Consider the following 23,989-nt stretch of genomic DNA (forward strand, 5'->3'; position numbering starts at 1 on the left):
AATTTAATTTTGTGCAGGGACTGTTGTAAATACGGGAAAAATGCACCACTTTACAGGCATACTATAGACACCCCCCAGGTACAAAATTTAAAGGAATATTTAACTTTTACGGTTTCACTTTAAACATTATTAAAATCACTACTCCCGAAGAAACTGACGTTTTTAAAGCTTTGTTTTGCATTGATACATGTCCCCCGGGGCAGGACCCGGGTCCCCAGACACTTTTTATGACAATACCATGCATATTAGCCTTTAAAATGAGCACTTTTGATTTCTCCCATAGACTTTTAAAGGGTGTTCCGCGGCTTTCGAATTTGCCACGAACACCCCAAATTGTTCGCTATTTCGGCGAACAGGTGAACACCCGATGTTCGAGTCGAACTTGCGATTGACTCGAACATCGGGCTCATCCCTATTTGTGAAGCCAATTCAGACTTTGTATCAACAGTAACGGGAACGTTTCATGGCGGATCTGTGTTCTGTTTCCAATGCTGCGTTATACATTGCCGTACTTCAATAGTCTGCCCAGTCTGCCCAGACAGGATAATCACCTGCTGTCCTCATCACTATTAGAATGCAATGCAATTTTACTTCAGATCAGAGCAGTACAGAAGATGTTTGTCCAGTCTTGGCGTTTTTATGTGATGCAATGTGTATAAGGTAATGTAAATTGTTACTTTGTGTTGTAGAAATGACTTTGAGAAAAAGTCATCTTTTGCCCCCTTGGTGTTTGTGGTGAGTGGTGACACCCCACATGACCTCCATGTGATCCATGCTCATTAACACCATATCAACATTTTATTAGTTATCATTCACATTTTATTAGTTCTCTGTAATGAGCAGTTCTGGAACAATACCAAGTCCAGGGAGCACTGGGCGGTGTGATCCCTTCAACATGACTGGTTCCACCTCCAGCAGACCTCCTATATATGAAGGGGTACAGGTGCGCCTGTTCACAAGTTTGTTTGATAAGGAAGCAAGATGGCAGATAATGTGAGTATGAGCGCCGATAGAAGCTGCAAAAGCTGAACAAATGGGTTCTGTGGGCTATAAGCAGTGGTGGGTGTAGTGCTGCTGGGTGTGGGCAGTGCATATAGTGCTGTTGGGTATGAGTAGTGGTTGGAATAGTATTGCAGGGTGAGGGCATAGGCTGGAATAACTTTGATGGGTTTGGGCAGTGGTGGGCATAGTGTTGCTTGGTGTGGGCATTCAAGGGTATAGAGTTGCTGGGTGTGGGCAGTAGTTGGTATAGTTTTTCTGGGTGATGGCAGTTGTTGGTATAGTGTTTCTGGATGTGGGGCATTGGGGTGGGTACAGGGTTTCCTGATGTGGGCAGTGGTTGGTATAGTGCTGCTGGGTGAGGTCAGTGGTGGGTATAGTGTTGCAGGGTTTGGAAAGTGTTTGGTTTAGTGTTTCACATTGTGGGCAGCAATTGGTATAGTTCTGCTGGTGCTGGATGTGGGCATTAAAGAGTATAGCGTTGCTGGGTGTTGGTAAAGGTGAGTATCGTGCTGCTGGGTGTGGGTAGTGGTTGGTATAGTGCTGCTGGGTGTGGGTACTGGCCAGCATAGTGTTGCTGGGTATGGGTAGTGATGGGTATAGTGTTGCTGGGTGTGGGTAGAGGTGAGTATAGTGTTGTTGGGTGTGGGTAGTGATGGATATAGTGTTGCCCGGTGTGGGTAGTGGTGAGTATAGTGTTGCTGGGTGTGGGTAGTGGTCAGTATAGTGTTGTTGGGTGTGGGTAGTGGCCAGTATAGTGTTGCTGGGTGTGGGTAGTGGTGAGTATAGTGTTGCTGGGTGTGGGTAGTGGCGGGTATAGTGTTGCTGGATGTGGGTAGTGGTGAGTATAGTGTTGTTAGCTGTGGGCAGTGGTGAGTATAGTGTTGTTGGGTGTGGGTAGTGGTGAGTATAGTGTTGTTGGGTGTGGGTAGTGGTGAGTATAGTGTTGTTGGGTGTGGGTAGTGGTGAGTATAGTGTTGCTGGGTGTGGGTAGTGGTGGGTATAGTGTTGCTGGGTGTGGGCAGTGTTCTGTATAGTGTTGCTGGGTGTGGGTAGTGGTCAGTATAGTGTTGCTGGGTGTGGGCAGTGGTGAGTATAGTGTTGCTGGGTGTGAGTAGTGGGGAGTAGTGTTGCTGGGTGTGGGTAGAGGTTAGTATAGTGTTGCTGGGTGTGGTCAGTGGTGAGTATAGTGTTGCTGGGTGTGGGCAGTGGTGAGTATAGTGTTGCTGGATGTGGGTAGTGATGGGTATAGTGTTGCTGGCTGTGGGTAGTGGTGAGTATAGTGTTGCTGGGTGTGGGTAGTGGTGGGTATAGTGTTGCTGGGTGTGGGCAGTGGTCTGTATAGTGTTGCTGGGTGTGGGTAGTGGTGAGTATAGTCTTGCTAGGTGTGGGTAGAGGTGAGTATAGTGTTGCTGGGTGTGGGTAGTGGTCAGTATCGTTTTGTTGGGTGTGGATAGTGGTGAGTATAGTGTTGCTGAGTGTGGGTAGTGGTGAGTATAGTGTTGCTAGGTGTGGGTAGAGGTGAGTATAGTGTTGCTGGGTGTGGGTAGTGGTGAGTATAGTCTTGCTAGGTGTGGGTAGAGGTGAGTATAGTGTTGCTGGGTGTGGGTAGTGGTCAGTATCGTTTTGTTGGGTGTGGGTAGTGGTCAGTATAGTGTTGCTGGGTGTGGGTAGTGGTGGGTATAGTGTTGCTGGGTGTGGGCAGTGTTCTGTATAGTGTTGCTGGGTGTGGGTAGTGGTCAGTATAGTGTTGCTGGGTGTGGGTAGTGGGGAGTAGTGTTGCTGGGTGTTGGTAAAGGTGAGTATCGTGCTGCTGGGTGTGGGTAGTGGTTGTTATAGTGCTGCTGGGTGTGGGTACTGGCCAGCATAGTGTTGCTGGGTATGGGTAGTGATGGGTATAGTGTTTCTGGGTGTGGGTAAAGGTGAGTATAGTGTTGTTGGGTGTGGGTAGTGATGGATATAGTGTTGCCCGGTGTGGGTAGTGGTGAGTATAGTATTGCTGGGTGTGGGTAGTGGCCAGTATAGTGTTGCTGGGTGTGGGTAGTGGCGAGTATAGTGTTGCTGGGTGTGTGTAGAGGTGAGTATAGTGTTGTTGGGTGTGGGTAGAGGTGAGTATAGTGTTGCTGGGTGTGGGTAGTGGTCAGTATCGTTTTGTTGGGTGTGGATAGTGGTGAGTATAGTGTTGCTGGGTGTGGGCAGTGGTGAGTATAGTGTTGTTGGGTGTGGGTAGTGGTGAGTATAGTGTTGTTGGGTGTGGGTAGTGGTGAGTATAGTCTTGCTAGGTGTGGGTAGAGGTGAGTATAGTGTTGCTCGGTGTGGGTAGTGGTTGATATAGTGTTGCTGGGTGTGGGCAGTGGTCTGTATAGTGTTGCTGGGTGTGGGTAGTGGTCAGTATCGTTTTGTTGGGTGTGGATAGTGGTGAGTATAGTGTTGCTGAGTGTGGGTAGTGGTGAGTATAGTGTGGTTGGGTGTGGGTAGTGGTGAGTATAGTGTTGCTAGGTGTGGGTAGAGGTGAGTATAGTGTGGTTGGGTGTGGGTAGTGGTGAGTATAGTGTTGCTAGGTGTGGGTAGAGGTGAGTATAGTGTTGCTGGGTGTGGGTAGTGGTTGGTATAGTGTTGCTGGGTGTGGGTAGTGGTGAGTATAGTGTTGCTGGGTCTGGGCAGTGGTCTGTATAGTGTTTCTGGGTGTGGGTAGTGGTCAGTATCGTTTTGTTGGGTGTGGGTAGTGGCAAATATAGTGATGCTGAGTGTGGGTAGTGGTGAGTATAGTGTTGCTAGGTGTGGGTAGAGGTGAGTATAGTGTTGCTGGGTGTGGGTAGTGGTGAGTATAGTGTTGCTGGGTGTGGATAGTGGTGAGTATAGTGTTGCTGGGTGTGGGTAGAGGTGGGTATAGTGTTGCTGGGTGTGGACAGTGGTTTGTATAGTGTTGCTGGGTGTGGGTAGAGGTGAGTATAGTGTTGCTGAGTGTGGGCAATGGTTGGTATAGTGTTGCTGGGTGTGGGTAGTAGGGATGAGCTTCGTGTTCGAGTCGAACATACATTCAACTCGAACATCGGCTGTTCGGCCGTTCGGCGAATTCCGAACGTTATGGGCCGTTCGCGCCAAATACGTGTGCCACTCACGGCCCACAATGCATTGCGATGGCGCAGTGCATTGCTGGCTCATGATTGGCCAAGCATGCACTGTGACCCCACATGCTTGGCCAATCACAGCGCCAGCAGCGAGGAGAGCCATGATTGGCCACAGGCAGGATGCCTGTGGCCAATCATAGCTCAGGCTGTGTAGTGCACGCCCCACACTATATAAGGCCGCCAGCGCGGCGGCCTTGTGTAGTGTGTTGGCGTCTGAAGCAGTGGGTGTTCTGTGTACCTTCAACACAGTATACACCGATCGTTATCAGCCGATTTTCGATCTTGCTCTTCTGTAGTGGTTATTGTCTGTGTGCCCTGACCGCAGTATACACCACTATTTTCACCTCACCTATATAGCTAGTGATCTATCTTTTATAATAGAGCTTGCAGTCAGTAGTGTTAGGAGCTTGTGCGTGCTGTCTGCGTGCTCTGTACCCAGTACACACCGCTATATTCACCTACATAGCTCTTCTCTATTTGAGCCATCTGCAGGAGTTATTGGAAGTTGTGTGCGCCTCCAGCACAGCACAGTATACATCTGTATATACCCCTTTATCTCTGGTGTTCTATAATAAAGGCATCTGCAGGAGTTAGTGGGTGTTGTGTGCCTCCAGCACAATATACACTACCCAACTGCTGTTTTACCCAACTCCCTTCAGGCCATTACCATGTCTGGAAGGCCAGCAAGGAGAGGCAGACAGGCGCGAGCCGATAAAAGAGGGCAAGCAGGCTCTGTGTCTAGAGACAACAGTGCTGGTCGTGGACGCGGTGCATTGTCATCAGCACGTGGCCATGGGACACGCTTGTCCTTCTTTTCGGCAGCTGGACATGTTGAGCCGCAACATGCCAACGACTTGGTAGAGTGGATGACCAAGCCCTCTTCATCCTCCTCATCCTCTCTCACCCAGTCTCAGGGTACTAGCAAAGCAGCTGCCAACGCATCGTCTTCCCTCGTCTCAATGTCATCATCAGTGACTCCTTCCCTAGACCCACCACGTCCTCCTGAGGAGTCTCCTGACAATCACACCGCAGAGCTCCGCCTGTGCAGGGCGCTGCCTCTGCGCGTTATTCTAAAAGTTCTTTGGTGTGGGCCTTTTTTTTTGAGACGAGTGCATCAGATCGCACCGCTGCTATTTGCAACATATGTCTCAAGCGTATCTCGCGTGGCCAAAACATCAGCCGCTTGGGCACCACATGCTTGACCAGACATATGTTGACCTGCCATGCAGCTCGTTGGCAAGCGTACCTCAAAGACCCACACCAAAGAACAAAGCGGACCTCTCCTTGCTCCTCATCAGCTGGCATCTCCAACCCCACTAGACCTTCAGTCCTCTCTGAAACCTGTTCTGAGAGGAATGAAGGTGTAGAATTAGGTGTGTCACAGCCAAGTGCTTCCGGGAACTCTGCTAGCGGTACACCCACGTCCGATTATAGCAGGCAAATGTCCCTGCCCCAGCTGCTGGACCGGCGAAAGAAGTTCACTCCCAGCCATCCACATGCCCAGCGGTTGAATGCTAGCTTGGCTAAATTGCTAGCACTTCAACTGCTGCCTTTTCAGTTGGTAGACTCGGCCCCCTTCCGTGAGTTTGTACAATGTGCGGTTCCTCAGTGGCAGGTCCCCAAACGCCACTTTTTCTCACGGAAGGCGATTCCGGCTCTCTACCAGCATGTGGAAGGCAATGTCCTTGCCTCGCTGGACAGGGCGGTCAGTGGTAAGGTGCATATTACCGCTGACTCATGGTCCAGCAGGCATGGACAGGGACGTTACCTGTCTTGCACGGCCCATTGGGTCACTCTTCTGGCAGCTGGGAATGATGCAGGACAAGGTGCAGTAGTGTTGGAGGTTGTTCCGCCACCACGCCTCCAAAATGCTACTATTGGTTGTGACACACCTCTCTCCTCCACCCCCTCCTCTTCTTCTTCCTCCATGGCCTCTTCCAGTGCTCTGTCCTCAGAACCAGCGGTGCTCCGTAGGCGTTCCAGGGGCTAGGCAAGTACGCAGGCAAAACAATGCCATGCTGTGCTTGCGCTGGTTTGTTTGGGGGACAGGAGCCACACTGGGGCGGATGTTTTGTCAGCTCTGCAGGGGCAGGCCGAGAGGTGGTTGACACCACGCCAGCTTAAGCCAGGAATGGTGGTTTGCGACAATGGCACCAACCTCCTCTCCGCCCTCCGACAGGGACAACTGACCCATGTGTCATGTGTGGCTCACATCCTTAACCTGGTGGTGCAGCGGTTCTTGGGCAGGTACCCAGGCTTACAGGATGTCCTGAAGCAGGCCAGGAAAGTCTGTGTGCTTTTCCGCCGATCATTTAATGCCTGTGCTCGGCTGGCTGAGCTCCAATAGGAGTTGAACCTGCCCAAGTACCGCCTTATATGTGACATGCCCACCAGGTGGAACTCAACGTTGGCCATGCTGCAGCGGCTGCACACGCAGCAGAGGGCCATCAATGAGTACCTGTGTGACTACGGCACCAGGACAGGGTCAGGGGAGCTCGGTTTTTTCTCACCACGCCAGTGGGGCATGATCAGGGATGCATGCACTGTCCTGTCACCATTTGAGGAGGCCACAAGGATGGTGAGCAGTGACAGTGCATGCATCAGTGACACTGTACCTCTTGTCCACCTCTTGGAGCATACGCTGCGTGGAATAATGGACAGGGCACTTGAGGCAGAACAGAGGCAGGAAGAGGAGGACTTCCTTGCCTCTCAAGGCCCCCTTTATCCAGACAGTGTTCCTGCTGTGCCACCCATCACACAGGAAGAGGATGAGGAGGAGGAAGAGGAGGAGGAGGATGATTGTGTCAGCATGGAGGTGGAGGCTGGCACTCAGCATCAGCAGCAGCAGCAGTCTTGTAGGGATGATTTACAGTCCCAAGAAACCTGTGGACTTGTACGTGGCTGGGAGGAGGTAGCTGCGGATCATGTTGTCCTTAGTGACCCAGAGGACTCCGGACCGAATGCCTCAGCTAACCTACACTGCATTGCCTCCCTGATCCTGCAAAGCCTGCGGAAGGATCCTTGTATTCTTCGGATCAAGGAGAGGGACCATTACTGGCTGGCCACTCTCCTTGATCCACGGTACAAGGGTAAGGTTGCCGAGGGAGCAGAGGATGAGACATCTCCGGGAGGCCTTGCAGAAAGGTCTGTGCAACGCGTTCCCAGAGACTGGGAGGTTACAAACTCCTGGTCCTGGACAACGTGTTGCTGAGGCATCAGTCAGAAGGAGCGGTGGAGAAGGTGGCCATCTGACTGATGCTTTCAGACAATTTTTTAGTCCGCAGCCCCAAGGTATGATCGGTTCCAGGAACCATCGCCAGCGTCTGATTTACACGGTGCAGGAATACCTAAGGGCAAGGTCAGACTTGGACACCTTTCCCACCGAAAATCCTCTGGCTTACTGGGTCTTGAGGATGGATCACTGGCCAGAGCTTGCACAGTATGCAATTGAGCTACTGGCCTGTCCTGCACCCAGCGTTCTTTCGGAACGCACCTTCAGTGCTGCTGGTGGCTTTGTTACCGATCACAGGGTGCGCCTGTCCACCGACTCAATTGATTGACTGACCTTCATCAAGATGAATCAGTCTTGGATCACCCACAGCTACCAAGCACCTGAAGCTGATGTAACCGAATAATTTTTTTTGAAATACCACATCCCTTCAAGACTGCCTATGCTGATGCTGAGTGACTGTCCTGTTATGTTGATTGTCTATCCTCTTCCTCCTCCGCTGATATGTTGGAAGAACATTTTTGGTTCTGGGTGATGCCATCAGCCCAATTTTTCTGCCCCTGCTTAACAGGGGCGTTTAATTACAATTTTTGATGCAATGCTTTGCAGCAGGGCTAATTCCTGCAATAAAACTAGAGTATATGGGAGAGGTTGCAGTGTGGTGGCACCAGCACCAGTGCCTAAGGCCCAATTTTTCTGCCCCTGTTTAACAGGGATATGTAATTACAATTCTTGATATAATATTTCACAGGAGGGCCCCTTCCTGTGCCCACCCAGAGTAACTGTGAGGACTTATAGTGTTGTGGCACCAGCACCACAACCACCAAAGGTCAATTTTTCTACCACTGTTCAACAATGGCATGTAATTACAATTCTTAATATAATCGTTCACAGCAGGGCGCTCCAGCGCCCACCAAGAGTCACTTTGAGGGCTTACAATGTTGTGGCAAAACCAACACTTGTTCCGCCATTTCTGCAGAGCATATAGGGCAGGCCCCTACTTTCAAACATCCAACTTACAAACATCTCCTACTTGCAAACGGAAGGAGACAACAGCAAGTGAGATGAAAAAAGATGGGCGACAAAACAAATTATACAGGGGTGATAACCCTTCCCTATGTTTTCCAAAAAGCTTAAAAATAGATTTTTTGACTGGAGCTACACTTTAAAAATGTACCAGTTGAAAATTACAAACAGATTCAACTTAACACAACAAACCTACACAGTCCCTGTCTTGTTTGCACCGCCTGTATACTGCTGTTCTGAGTATATAGGGCCTGGGGGCCACACGCATTTCCTTTTTTTAATATGGGTACAGGGTTCCCCTTAATATCCGTACAAGACCCAAAGGGGCTGGAAATGGGCAGGGAGGGCTACCCATGCCATTTTTCTCAATGATTTTCAACCATATTGCAGGAACCAGACTTTAAAAACCGCAAGCAGTTTTAAATGGTGTTATTTCCGTTTAATGTCATTTTGTGCAGGGACTGTTCTAAACACGGGAAACACGTGGCACTTCACAGGCATACTACAGACACCCCCCAGGCACCATATTTAAAGGAATATTTCACTTTTTGTTTCATTTTAATCGTCATTAAAATCAGTGCTCCCGCCAAAACGGCCATTTTTAAAAACATTTTAGGCATTGACCCATGTCCCCTGGGGCAGGAGCCAGGTCCCCAAACCCTTTTAAGGACAATATCTTGCATATTAGCCGTTAAAATTAGCACTTTTAATTTCGAATGTTCGAGTCCCATAGACTTCAATGGGGTTCTAAAGTTCGTACGAATTTGGGGTCCGTTTGAAAGTTCTGGTGCGAACCGAACCGGGGGGTGTTCGGCTCATCCCTATTGTTGGGTGTGGGTAGTGATGGGTATAGTGTTGTTGGGTGTGGGTAGTGATGGGTATAGTGTTGCTGGGTGTGGGTAGTGATGGGTATAGTGTTGTTGTGTGTGGGTAGAGGTGAGTATAGTGTTGCTGGGTGTAGGTAGAGGTGAGTATCATGTTGCTGGGTGTGGGTAGTGGTGAATATAGTGCTGCCGGGTGTGGGTAGTGATGGGTATCGTGCTGCTGGGTGTGGACAGTGGTGGGTATAGTGTTGCTTGGTGTGGGAATTGGTGGGTATACTGTTGCTGTGTGTGGCCAGTGGTTAGTATAGGCTTACAGGGTTTGGGCAGTAGTAGGTATAGGGTTGCTGGGTGAGGGCAGTGGAGGGTATAGGGGTGTTGGGCGAGGGCAGTAGTGACATTATTGTTGCTGGGTGGGAGCAGTGGCTGGTATATTGTTTCTGGTATGGACATAGGTTGGTGTAGCATTGATAAATGTGGACCATGGTGAGCATAGAGCTGCTGAATGTGTACAGTGTGACTATATGGTTTCTGGATTTGGACAGTGATGGGTATAGGGTTGCTCGGTGTGGACATACTGTAGGTTGATGTAGGGTTGCTATGTGTGGGCATAGGTTTGGATAAGGTTGGTGGGTGCGGGCAATGGAGAGTATAGGTTTGACAGGTGTGGGCAATGGTGAGTAAACAACTGATTGTCTGGGCAGTGGTGGGTATAGGGTTGCTGGGTGTGGGTATAGGTTGGTTGTAGTGTTGATGGGTATGAGCAATGCTTGTTGACTGAGTGGCTGTTCTCACCGTACACTGCTCACTGACTCTCCTCCCTGTACACTGCTCACTGACTCTCCACACCGTACACTGCTCACTGACTCTCCTCCCCGTACACTGCTCACTGACTCTCCTCACCGTACACTGCTCACTGACTCTCCTCCCCGTACACTGCTCACTGACTCTCCTCACCGTACACTGCTCACTGACTCTCCTCCCCGTACACTGCTCACTGACTCTCCTCCCCGTACATTGCTCACTGACTCTCCTCACCGTACACTGCTCACTGACTCTCCTCCCCGTACACTGCTCACTGACTCTCCTCACCGTACACTGCTCATTGGCTCTCCTCACCGTACACTGCTCACTGACTTTTCTCACTGTACACTGCTCACTGACTCTCCTCACCGTACACTGCTCACTGACTTTCCTCACTGTACACTGCTCACTGACTCTCCTCACCGTACATTGCTCACTGACTCTCCTCACCGTACACTGCTCACTGGCTCTCCTCACCGTACACTGCTCACTGACTCTCCTCACCGTACACTGCTCACTGACTCTCCTCACCGTACACTGCTCACTGGCTCTCCTCACCGTACACTGCTCACTGGCTCTCCTCACCGTACACTGCTCACTGACTCTCCTCACCGTACACTGCTCACTGACTCTCCTCACCGTACACTGCTCACTGACTCTCCTCACCATACACTGCTCACTGGCTGTCACCACATTTTTGATAAGTTAACTAAAAATAAAGTGTTTGTTTACATTAACATAAGAGTCTGTTTATTCCAAAAAAAAAAAAAAAATGGTTTACATATATTTAGAAAAGTGTGTGGTATGTGTTTTTATATATACAGTGTATATATATATATATATATATATATATATATATATATATATATATATATATACACATACATATACACACACAGAAGCCCGCACGCATGTGTGTGTTTGAGCTTAGGGGTGCACACCTATGCTCCTCTCTATTATACAGGGTGTAATAATCACCCCCCCCCCTCTCTATTATACAGGGTGTAATAATCATCCCCCCTCTCTATTATACAGGGTGTAATAATCATCCCCCCTCTCTATTATACAGGGTGTAATAATCATCCCCCCTCTCTCTATTATACAGGGTGTAATAATCACCCCCCTCTCTATTATACAGGGTGTAATAATCATCCCCCCTCTCTATAATACAGGGTGTAATAATCATCCCCCCTCTCTATAATACAGGGTGTAATAATCATCCCCCCTCTCTATAATACAGGGTGTAATAATCATCCCCCCTCTCTATAATACAGGGTGTAATAATCATCCCCCCTCTCTATAATACAGGGTGTAATAATCATCCCCCCTCTCTATAATACAGGGTGTAATAATCATCCCCCCTCTCTATAATACAGGGTGTAATAATCATCCCCCCTCTCTATAATACAGGGTGTAATAATTCTCTCCTTTCTCTCATACAGGCATTTCACATTTTCAGCCCTTGTTACCGTGTTGAGGTGGGGGGCTTAATTCCGGAGGGCTGTAAGAGGTAGGTGAAGATTCTTGCCTCGGCTTTTATTATATAACATACGTCTGCTCTCTGTATTATATAATTATCTGCCAAAAGTACAACTTACAAAGGTAGAAGTGTGCTCTGTGTACAGTACATCCTACTGACCCTCCTCACTGGGAATTCGGGGTGTGTGGTCCCCCAAATAATACCCAACATCAGATTGTTCTGCTCAGAGCAAATTTAGCTCAAACATTTTTGCTTCTACATTGTGACAAAATGTCATCCTGGATAAAACTTGTCTGACTTATCAACCATCATCTGAAATATGACAACTAACCCAGTGGGTGCCGGTGGAAATATATTTTTTTGGGGGGGCGGTAAACAGTAGGTCCCCCCCTCCCCCGGTCAGTTGGTAGCACTTACCCCATCACCCGCAGCTTCCCCTGATTGGCAGCTTCTCGTCCTCTCATCACGGCACCTTACGTTTCCTCCCTCCTCCTCAACGGCCAATCAGGAGTCTTATCTTTTCAGGGACAATAGGAAAACATGTCTGACAACCGGTTCTGATTGACCGGATTGAGGATCAGTGTTTCAACAGCAAATATTTATTCGCTGTTGTAACACGCCTGGGTGGGATCGGTGCGCATCCTCTGCATCCCAAGCCCATCCAATTTTGAAGCATATTAGAGCCTCTGGCTCTAATCAGGTGCTTAAAAAACTGTAATTCATGCACCGGTGCCCTATAAAGGGGCAGACGCATGAGTTGTTGGTGGTGGCCGCAGCGGGCATGGATAATTTCATGCTATGCATGAATCTATTCATTACCATATAGGTGGAGAGAGGGGTTGGGAAAGGGATGGAGAGAAAGAAAGAAAGGGATGGGGAGAAAGAAAGGGATGGGGAGAAAGAAAGAAAGAAAAAAGAAAGAAAGGGATGGGGAGAAAGAAAGGGATGGAGAGAAAGAAAGAAAGAAAGAAAGAAAGAAAGAAAGAAAGAAAGAAAGAAAGAAAGAAAGAAAGAAAGAAAGAAAGGGATGGGGAGAAAGAAAGGGATGGAGAGAAAGAAAGAAAGAAAGAAAGAAAGAAAGAAAGAAAGAAAGAAAGAAAGAAAGGGATGGGGAGAAAGAAAGGGATGGAGAGAAAGAAAGAAAGAAAGGGATGAGGAGAAAGAAAGAAAGGGAGAGAAAGAAAGAAATGGAGAGAAAGAAAGAAAGGGAGAGAAAGAAAGAAATAGAGAGAAAAAAAGAAAGGGATGGAGAGAAAGAAAGAAAGGGAGAGAAAGAAAGAAAGGGAGAGAAAGAAAGAAAGAAAGAAAGAAAGAAAGAAAGAAAGAAAGAAAGAAAGAAAGAAAGAAAGAAAGAAAGAAAGAAAGAAAGAAAGAAAGGCATGGGGAGAAAGAAAGAGAGAAAGAAAGAAAGAAAGAAAGAAAGGGATGGGGAGAAAGAAAGAAAGAGAGAAAGAAAGAAAGAAAGAAAGAAAGAAAGAAAGAAAGAAAGAAAGAAAGAAAGAAAGAAAGAAAGAAAGGGATGGGAAGAAAGAAAGAGAGAAAGAAAGAAAGAAAGAAAGAAAGAAAGAAAGAAAGAAAGAAAGAAAGAAAGAAAGGGATGGGAAGAAAGAAAGAGAGAAAGAAAGAAAGAAAGAAAGAAAGAAAGAAAGAAAGAAAGAAAGAAAGAAAGAAAGAAAAGGATGGGGAGAAAGAAAGAAAAAAAGAAAGAAAGAAAGAAAGAAAGAGTGATGGAGGGAAAGATAGAAAAAAAAGAAAGAGAGGGTAGAAGAGAGAGAGAGAAAGGAAGAAAGAAAGAACGAAAGAGGGATGGAGGGAGGGAAGGAAAAAGAAAGGGAAAGAGAGAGGGATGGAGGGAAGGAGGAAGAAAGAAAGGAATAGGGAGTAAGAAAGAAAGAAAGAAAACAAAAAGAGGGGGTGGAGGGAGGGAGAAAGAAAGAAAAAAAGAAAGAGAGATGAAAGGAGGGAGGGAGAAAGAAAGAATGTAGGAAAGAAAGAAAGAAAGAGAGAGAGAGAGAGAGAGAGAGAGAGAGAGAGAGAAGAAAGAAAGAAAGAAAGAAAGAAAGAAAGAAAGAAAGAAAGAAAGAAAGAAAGAAAGAAAGAAAGAAAGAAGAGGGATGGAGGGAAAGATAGAAAAAAAGAAAGAGGGGTGGTAGAAGAGAGAGAGAAAGGAAGAAAGAACGAAAGAGGGATGGAGGGAGGGAAGGAAAAAAGAAAGGGAAAGAGAGAGGGGTGGAGGGAAGGAGGAAGAAAGAAAGAAAGGGATGGGGGTAAGAAAGAAAGAAAGAGGGGGGGTTGAATGAGGGAGGGAGAAAGGAAAAAAGAGAGAGGGATGGAGGGAGAAAGAGAGAAATAATAAAGAGAGGAATGGAGGAATGGAGGAAGGGTGTCCCTTACATCAGAGTACTCACCTCGAGGCAGGAGAGAGAAGGAGGGAGCCGATGGATGGATCGTCAGGCTACATCTTTCCTCTTCTGGCTGCTGGGCTTCAAACTTCCCACCCACACATCCCCTTCTCTTAGGCAGAACACTGTCGGGGAATGTGGGCGGGTCAGACACAGGAGGAGAGGGCAGGAGGAGCAGGAGCAGGAGCAGCTCTCTCTCCTCTCCCGCCTGTGCGGGAGGGGGGAACTGTTAGCGCTGTTTCTGCTGAGCGGCTCTATCTGGCTGTGATCCAGAGCTGTCAGTGAGCTCCCGTCCCCTTGAGAATTGGTCCTTATCACAGCCCCGAATTGAAGGGGATTGTGCAGCTTACAGACCGGACAGGACTCGGCACTGTACTAATGATACCGAGATCCCTGCCTGCCAGCCTCAGAGGCGGCTCTTTAACTAGGCAAATTAGGCATCCACGAAGCCCCTGTGAGCGAAGGACCTTAGGCGACTGCCTAATTTGCCTAATAAAAGAGCCGCCTCTGCTTGGCAGTCTCAGCAGCAGCTCAGCTCTCCCTGCTCTCTCTCTGAGAAGTGACTCAACTCTGCCTGCTCTCCATCAACCAACAGAGACTCAAAGTTCCGCTCACCTTGTTCCCTCTCCCAGCAGTGACTCAGCAGCTCAGCTCCCCCTACTCCTTCTCCCAGCAATAGTTAAAGGGGTTGTAAAGGTAAATGTTTTTTCACCTTAATGCATTCTATGCATTAAGGTGAAAAAACATCTCACACTGCCGGCACCCCAAGCACCCCGTTTTACTTACCTCATCCCTCGAAAATTCCGCGCTCGCCCCCGCCATCCTCCTTCACCACTCAGCCTGGCCGCTGATTGGATGGAGTGGATGGATGGAAAGCAGTGCAGCCATTGGCTCGCGCTGCTGTCAATCCCACCCACTGACTAGGAGCGCCGGGGGGCGGGGCCGTGTGATACAGCGAGCGGCTATAGCCACCGGCTGTATCACGGGAGCGCGCCCGCAGGTGCTTCTAACCATGTGAGGGAGCTCGCATGAACGTGAGAAGTACCTGTGGGAGGAAGCAGAGACAGCCGCCGAGGGACCCCAGAAGAGCAGGTTCGGGGCCACTCTGTGCCAAACGAGCTGCACAGTGGAGGTAAGTATAACATGTTTGTTATTTTAAAAAAAAAAAATGTTAACTTTACAATCCCTTTAAGTTTACCCTGCTCATTTTACCAGCAAGGAGTCAGCAACTAAGCTCACCCTGCTCTTTCTCCCAGCAGCAGCCAGACTTACCCTGCTGCCTTTCCCAGAAGTTGCTTAGGTGCAGGTCACTCCTTTCCTTCAACAGTGACTCTGCAGCTCAGATCACCATACTCCCTCTCTTAGTAGTAGGATGGGAGAGCAAAAAGCTAATAAAGACTTGAATGTTTTTATTGTTCCTGTTGGCAACTTCCAGGATGAATTGTTCCACAGTGGCTGCAACTACACATATCAGTAAGGGATTATCTTAGCCCTTGTACACACGGTCGGAGAATCTGTCGGAATGTGTCCTATCGGACCGTGTCGTCAGATAATCCGACTGTGTGTGGTATGCATCGGACTGATTCCGTCCGAATCTCCGTCCGTCCGACCCAATTTTCCAACATGTTGGAAATATTTCCCGACCAACTGGGCCGGACGGACCTAATCCGATCATGTGTAGAGCATTTTCATCGGAACCAAGTGCCACGCATGCTCAGATCAAATTCCTACATCAAAGCTATTGGCTACTAGCCTGAACGTAGTCCCATCGTAACGAAATGACGTCATCACGTTCTGAAAGATCGGATTTTTCGCCAACTTGGCCCGACCGTGTGTATGCAACAGTTTCGGACACAATCCGTCAGACTAAATCCGACGGGCAAAATCCGACGGATTTGGTTGGCAAAATCTCCGACCGCGTGTACAGGGGGCTAAAAGCTTACAGCTTTTTAGGAATATGTAAGTAACCGTTTGTCGATGTCCAGGCTACAGGTTCACGTCAGGTATTTTGTGGTAAGGGGACGTGTATTACGAGGACCCCATTTGTTTAGAAATGTTTTTCTAGCAAACTATTATAGTTTTAGGTCTCTAAAAATATTAGCTGGTATAATCTATTTATACTTTTTTTTTTCATTTCTATTTATTATTTTAGAAAATGTAAATATAATGTTCTATCATGAATTTTCATTAAGAGTGGCAGAAGTACCTCTGATGCCCATGGGAGGACCACTGGTGGGGTGAATGACTTGAGTTCGATATCCAACAAGGTCAGCTGAGAAGAACAATTGCCTTTTCTGTCTTTCTAGGTTTTCCATAAACTTGGGAACAGATGAGAAGAATTATGTGATACACTTTGATGCTCGATTTGACTATCTTGGAGACATCCGCCTGATAGTCTTGACCACGAAGGTGGACAATGTCTTTCAAGAGGCGCAGAAGGAAAGCTTTTTTCCCTTCCAGGAGGGATCAGACACCAAGGTACGTCTACACTGGGAGGGGCGGGGCAAATGTTGGATGGGTCATCACTGTTCATATTGGACACATTGGGGTTGATTTACTAAAACTGGAGAGTGCAAAATCTGATGCAGCTGTGCATGGGAGCCAATCAGCTTCTTCAGCTTGTTCAATTAGAGCCGAGTTCACACAGGGGCGACTTAGCCGCCTGACAAGTCGCGTTCCAGTTCTGTGCAATGGAGCGGTTCTAATCGGAAGTGACTCAAGTCGCTCCGACTTAGAAAAAGGTTCCTGCACGACTTTTGGGGCGACTTGCATTGACTTCTATACAGAAGTCATTTTGCAAGCCGCCGCTAAAGTCGGATCCCGGTCGCCTGAGGCAGTCGCGCTGCAAGTCGTGCTGCCTCAGTGTGAACCGGGTCTTAGCCCTTGTACACACGGGTCGGACATTCCGACAACCAAATCCGTCGGATTTTGTCCGAAACTGTTGCATACACACGGTCGGACAAAGTTGTCGGAAAATCCGATCGTTCAGAACGTGATGACGTTATTTCGTTACGACAGGACTACATTCAGGCTAGTAGCCAATAGCTTTAGTGTAGGAATTTGATCTGAGCATGCGTGGCACTTCGATATTCTCTACACATGATCGGAGTATGTCCGATCGGAGCATTTTGTCTGAAAAAGTTGGAAAACTTGGTCCGTCGGATACTTCGACGGAAACAGTCCGATGGAGACCACACACTGTCGGAATATCCAACAAAACGGTCCGATCGGACACATTCCGTCGGAATCTCCGACCGTGTGTACAAGGGCTTAGGCTTTGCCAAAAAAAAAAAAAACTGGATGTTGATTGGTTTCTATGCACAGCTGCATCAGATTTTACACTCTCCAGTTTTAGAAAATCCCATAATATGTGTGACTCCATATCCATCTCCGAAAGGTGCAGTAGGCAGCCAGCGAAGGCTTGGGTGAAGGGTATATAGCCATTCAGCTCATTCTATGAAGGATGAGAACCTCCCACATAGAGAGATCCAATGGATTCCATCATGGTGCCATTGTGTGCTATGATATACCGCTTAGTGAATGGTTCCTTTTGGTCAGGTTACTGATTGTCAGAATTATTGGCTTGTGAAATTTTTCATGCAACATTTTATTTAGAAATGCCTTCAACACAGTTGACCACCCGCTCCTCCTCAGCAAATTACACTCCCTTGCCCTCCATGATTCTGCTTTATCCTGGTTCTCCTCCTACCTATCTCAGAACACTTTCAGTGTCACTTACAACTCCATCTCCTCCGCTCCTCTTCATCTTTCTGTTGGGGTACCCCAAGACTCTGTCCTTGGGCCCCTCCTATTCTCTCTCTACAGGGCTGGACTGGGACTTGCTTACATCAGAGTGTCCCATTACCAACCCCCTTACATCAGAGTGTCCCATCAGCAGCCCCCTTACATCAGAGTGTCCCATCATCAGCCCCCTTACATCAGAGTGTCCCATGAGCAGACCCTTACATCAGAGTGTCCCATCAGCACCCCCTTACATCAGAGTGTCCCATCAGCAGCCCCCTTACATCAGAGTGTCCCATTACCAGCCCCCTTACATCAGAATGTCCCATCAGCAGCCCCCTTACATCAGAGTGTCCCAGCAGCAGCCCCCTTACATCAGAATGTCCCATCAGCAGCCCCCTTACATCAGAGTGTCCCATCACCAGCCCCCTTACATCAGAGTGTCCCATCACCAGCCCCCTTACATCAGAGTGTCCCATTACCAGCCCCCTTACATCAGAGTGTCCCATCAGCAGCCCCCTTACATCAGAGTGTCCCATTACCAGCCCCCTTACATCAGAGTGTCCCAGCAGCAGCCCCCTTACATCAGAGTGTCCCATCACCAGCCCCCTTACATCAGAGTGTCCCATTACCAGCCCCCTTACATCAGAGTGTCCCAGCAGCACCCCCCTTACATCAGAATGTACCATCAGCACCCACTTACATCAGAGTGGCCCACTGAGCCATCGGCCTACCGGGAAACTCCCGGTAGTCCCAATGGCCAGTACATGCCTGTCTCTCTATACCTCTTCCCTGGGCCAGTTGATGACCTCCCATGGTTTCCAATACCACCTCTATGCTGACAACACCCAGATCTATCTCTCCACAACTCAAATCACCCCCTCCATCTCCTCACCGATCTCCAACTTACTGAATGACATATCGGTATGGATGTCACACCACTTCCTCCAACTCAATCTTTCTAAGCCCTTGTACACACGATCGGAGATTCCGTCGGAATGTGTCCGATCGGAGCGTTTTGTCGCATATTCCGACTGTGTGTGGTCTACATCGGACTGTTTCCGTCGGAATATCCGTCGGACCAAATTTTCCAACTTGCCGGAAATATTTTCCGACAAAATGCTCCGATCGGACAAAGTGCCACGCATGCTCAGATCAAATTTCTACATCAAAGCTATTGGCTACTAGCCTGAACGTAGTCCCGTCGTAACGAAATAACGTCGTCACGTTCTGAACGATCGGATTTTCCGTCAACTTCGTCCGACCGCGTGTATGCAATAGTTTCGGACAAAATCCGTCTGACAAAATCCGACGGATTTGGTTGTCGGAATCTCTGATCGTGTGTACAAGGGCTTAAACTGAGCTTGTAACATTTACTCCTTCCCGACCCCCCCCCCCCTGTGAATTCACCATTAATATCAACAACACAACCATTGGTCCCTCCACACATTCCAGGGTCCTGGGTGTTATCCTTGACTCTAACCTCTCCTTCAGCCCCCACATCCAATCACCGGCTGAATCCTGCCGCCTTCACCTCCACAACATCTCCAGAATTCCACCTTCCTGACTAATGACACCACAAAGCAACTTATTCACTCCTTTAATTTTTCCCACCTTGACTACTGCAACTCTCTTCTTAAAGAGGAGCTGCACAAAAAAAAAAAATATTAAAAGCCAGCAGCTACTAATATTGCAGCTGCTGACTTTTAATAATATCACACTTACCTGTCCCAGGTTCCAGCGATGTCGGCGGCAGATGACGAGCGATCGCTCGTCTCGCTGCAGCCACCGCCGCCATCCTCTGTCAGGGAATCGGGAAGTGAAGCAAGAGGGCTTCACTGCCCGGTTCCCTACTGCGCATTGCGCGAGTCGCGCTGCGCTGGTTCCCCGCTGTGTCTCTGGGAACTGTGTGTTTCCCAGAACACAACGGGGGGCGGGGGCAGAGCCATGCGGCGGTGGGCGGAGCCATGCGGCGGTCTGGCCGGAAGTGGGTGCAGTTACCTGGATTATCCAGGTAACTGCACCCCCCTCCCCCCCGAAAGGTGCCGATTGTGGCACCAGAGGGGGGAGGGATAATACTAGCGGAACTTCCCCTTTAGGGTGAAGAACCGCTTTAATGGTCTACCCTTACACAGGCTCCTCCCCCCTTCAGTCTATTATGAATGCCGCTGCTAGAGTAATACACCGCACTAATCTTTCCGTGACTGCCGCCCCTCCCTGCCAATCCCTTCACTGGCTTCCCCTCCCCCACCGTGTAAAATTCAAAATGCTAAACATAACATACAAAGCCATCCACAACATCGCCCCCATCTACATCACCAACCTCATCTGCAGATATCGCCCAAATCGTGCCCTCCGCTCCTCCCAGGACCTCCTGCTTTCTAGCTCCCTTGTTACCTCCTCCCATGCTCGCCTTCAGGACTTCTCCAGAGCCTCTCCCATCCTCTGGAACTCCCTGCCCCAGTATATCCGATCAGCCGCTACCCTGTCCACCTTTAGGACTTCTCCAGTGCCTCTCCCATCCTCTGGAACTCCCAGCCCCAGTATATCCGATCAGCCCCTACCCTGTCCACCTTCAGGACTTCTCCAGAGCCTCTCCTATCCTCTGGAACTCCCTGCCCCAGTATATCCGATCAGCCCCTACCCTGTCCACCTTCAGGACTTCTCCAGAGCCTCTCCCATCCTCTGGAACTCCCTGCCCCAGTATATCCGATCAGCCCCTACCCTGTCCACCTTCAGGACTTCTCCAGAGCCTCTCCCATCCTCTGGAACTCCCTGCCCCAGTATATCCAATCAGCCCCTACCCTGTCCACTTTCAGGACTTATCCAGAGCCTCTCCCATCCTCTGGAACTCCCTGCCCAAGTATATCTGATCAGCTCCTACCCCGTCCACCTTTAGGAGATACCTGAAAACTCATTTATTCAGCTGAAGCCGATCCCACACCCCACCTAACAACTGTCCCCGAGCCACCCCCATAAAATTATTCTCTGCAGCTATTACCTTTTGTATCCCCACCCCCTTCCTACTAGAATGTAAGCTCTACAAGCGGGGCCCTCCAGTACCTTCTGTATTGAACTGTACTGTAATTGTGCTGTCCCCACTCTACATTGTAAAGCGCTGCGTAAACTGTTGGCTCTATATAAATCATGTATAATAATAATAATTATTCTAGGTGAGAGATACACCATCCTCATCAGTGGTGGCTAGTGATCAATTGTTTTGAGGGGGGGGGGGCGCAAAAACAAAAACCATCAATTTCAGCCTCAATGCACCATCAAATGCAGCCACTGTGTCATCAAACGCCGCCACTGTGCCCATCATATGCCGCCACTGTGCCCATCAAGCGCCGCCACAGTGCCCATCAAGCGCCGCCACAGTGCCCATCAAGAGCAGCCACAGTGCCCATCAAGAGCAGCCACAGTGCCCATCAAGAGCAGCCACAGTGCCCATCAAGCGCCGCCACAGTGCCCATCAAGAGCAGCCACAGTGCGCATCAAGAGCAGCCACAGTGCCCATCAAGAGCAGCCACAGTGCCCATCAAGCGCCGCCACAGTGCCCATCAAGAGCAGCCACAGTGCCCATCAAGCGCCGCCACAGTGCCCATCAAGAGCAGCCACAGTGCCCATCAAGAGCAGCCACAGTGCCCATCAAGCGCAGCCACAGTGCCCATCAAGAGCAGCCACAGTGCCCATCAAGAGCAGCCACAGTGCCCATCAAGCGCAGCCACAGTGCCCATCAAGCGCAGCCACAGTGCCCATCAAGAGCAGCCACAGTGCCCATCAAGTGCAGCCACAGTGCCCATCAAATGCTCTACTGTGTCCCCCCCCGCCCGTCGTCTGCCCAGCACTTAACCTGTCTCATTGGGGTAGCAGGTGACGGCGGCGAACGTTTTCCCTCCATGTCCTCAATGTCTTCTCCCATCCTCTCCTATGATTGGATGCCTGATAGGTGTCCAATCACAATGCCTGTTGTTTCAGCTAATCAAATCCAATCAGGTGACAGGCAACAGACCCGAGCACCTGATTGGACCTGTTTGGCGGAAAGGCGGTTCAGTGTTAGGAAAGCGAATATTCATTTGCTTTTCTAACACAGTTGAGTGAACCGTTCACCTTTTTTGATGCCTATTAGAGCCTATGGCTCTAATCAGGTGCTTAAAAAATATATATATATATAAAAAATAAAATACCCCGCCGCTGTAATTCAGGCGCCCAGCGTCTGAAAAGGCGGCCATAGATAGATTCATGCAGTGCATGAATCTATCTATTGGTGATAGAGGGGGTGGTTGGAGAGAGGGGGCGGGGCCTGTGCGCCCTTGTCAACGCACCGCCACTGGTCCTCATAGACCCTGTCACTAAATTATTGCAACACAGAAGCACATCCCTCCATTTTTCCCTTCCATTAACAAATTTTCTGCAACACATAAGTAGAGAGTACATAAGATAAGCTACATGTACATATCATATTATGAAAAGATATTTGTGTTGAAGGCTTTTTCTCTACGCCCAACACTCAATGACTTTTTATATCCCAGCAAGCTGACGCTGTGCCGCCGCCTCTTCTCTTACAGGTTTGCTTCCAGCTTGAGAAAGACAAGATCCTCGTAGAATTACCTGCCGGAAATCCTCTCTCCTTTCCAATCCGCTTTCCGTTTAAGGGGACCCCATACTTGGCCGTGAAGAACCTCCATCTCAAGTCCGTCATCGTAAAATAAAGAATCCGGCAACAGAGGAGCGGTTTGTCCCACGTGCCCACATCCACCAGGCTCCGTGAAAATGGCCATAGTGGATGAAAAAGAAAAAAATAATTCTTTAATTCTGCTTTGTAACCCACCCAACCTCCCCTCCTCCGCTTCCAATCAGCATCCTTGCGGCTCATGTAATCATACTTTGTGCTTTTCCTTTACTTTACTTACATTTCAAATAAAATCCAATGAGCTCTATTGTGTCCGATCAATCCAATCATTTTATTATTTAGCATCAAACTGACTTCCAACTGAATTGCTGATCAGCAACCGGAAGATCGCGGACAGGCGATTGGTAAATCCCAGTCTAGTAGATCGTCATTCCAGAGCATCGGAGTGCAGTGCAGAGGGACGACTTGTAAAGTCGGAGGCAGGGGCGGACTGACCATTCGGGCACTCGGGCACTGCCCGAGGGCCCCGTGCCACTAAGGGGCCCCATTAGGGTTGCCAGCCTCAATAAAGCCAGGGACAGTATGTAAAAATCTGTGTTTTTTTTTTAAATATCCCAAAATTATAGCTGCCCCGCCTCTCCAGTACCTTTTCAGTGTGTGTGTATGTGTATACTGCGTGTGTGTATACTGTGTGTCTGTGTGTGTATATTGTGTGTCTGTGTATGTGTATACTGTGTGTCTGTGTGTGTGTATACTGTATGTGTGTGTATACTCTGTGTGTATATTGTGTGTCTGTGTGTGTGTATACTGTGTGTATGTGTATACTGTGTGTGTGTGTATACTGTATGTGTGTGTATATTGTGTGTCTGTGTGTGTGTATACTGTGTGTATGTGTATACTGTGTGTGTGTGTATACTGTATGTGTGTGTATATTGTGTGTCTGTGTGTGTGTATACTGTGTGTATGTGTATACTGTGTGTGTGTGTATACTGTGTGTGTGTGTATACTGCGTGTGTATATTGTGTGTCTGTGTGTATACTGTATGTGTGTGTGTGTGTATATATACTGTATGTGTGTGTATACTTTGTGTGTCTGTGTGTGTGTATACTGTATGTGTGTGTGTGTGTATACTGTGTGGCCCCATAATCTATTGCCTGGGGGGGCCCATAATCTTCTCCTATTGCCCGGGGGCCCCATAATCTTCTCCTATTGCCCGGGGGCCCCATAATCTTCTCCTATTGCCCGGGAGCCCCATAATCTCCTATTGCCCGGGAGCCCCATAATCTCCTATTGCCCGGGGGCCCCATGAGTTGTCAGTCCGCCCCTGGTCGGAGGTGTATTAGGGAGGAAGAGCCGTATAATCCGATGCCTCCTCTGTAGTGCCGGCTCCTGTCCCATGCGGAGTGATACCAACTGCACCCCACCTCTCACCCCGGCTAGTGGTCTCCAGAGTGGCGCCAGCAGCAGGAAAGATCTTCAGGGCAGTGTGAAGCAATACACCGGGCATAACAGTATAGGGCTGCTGTCACACTGATGTGACACTGCTGGGGGTGCAGAGCAGTGTACCTTAGGGTTGCCACTTTTTCTTCAAGTCAAACCTGAACACTTTAGAAGCGCACACCAATTTTTTTTTTTTACATCTAGTTTGCTAATAAATAACATTTCTAATCATATGAAGTTAATAACAAGAGTTTCCCCTTTACATCAGAGTCCACAGAGTTCC

General features: G+C 48.8%; 1 protein-coding gene across 1 annotated transcript; it reads left to right on the forward strand.

Annotated features, from left to right (window-relative positions):
• The first annotated feature begins 981 nt into the window (after window positions 1–981).
• Window positions 982–22,458, forward strand: LOC143927104 (galectin-1-like). Its single transcript, XM_077451059.1, has 4 exons — window positions 982–993; window positions 11,453–11,520; window positions 16,199–16,370; window positions 22,202–22,458. The coding sequence occupies exons 1-4, from the start codon at window positions 982–984 to the stop codon at window positions 22,343–22,345; spliced, it is 396 nt and encodes a 131-aa protein (XP_077307185.1). The 3' UTR covers window positions 22,346–22,458.
• Window positions 22,459–23,989: the final 1,531 nt, after the last annotated feature.

This window comes from Lithobates pipiens, unplaced genomic scaffold, assembly GCF_037356315.1.
Source record: "Lithobates pipiens isolate NorthernLeopardFrog02 unplaced genomic scaffold, aLitPip1_a1.2 Scaffold_23, whole genome shotgun sequence".
Classification (NCBI taxonomy): domain Eukaryota; kingdom Metazoa; phylum Chordata; class Amphibia; order Anura; family Ranidae; genus Lithobates; species Lithobates pipiens.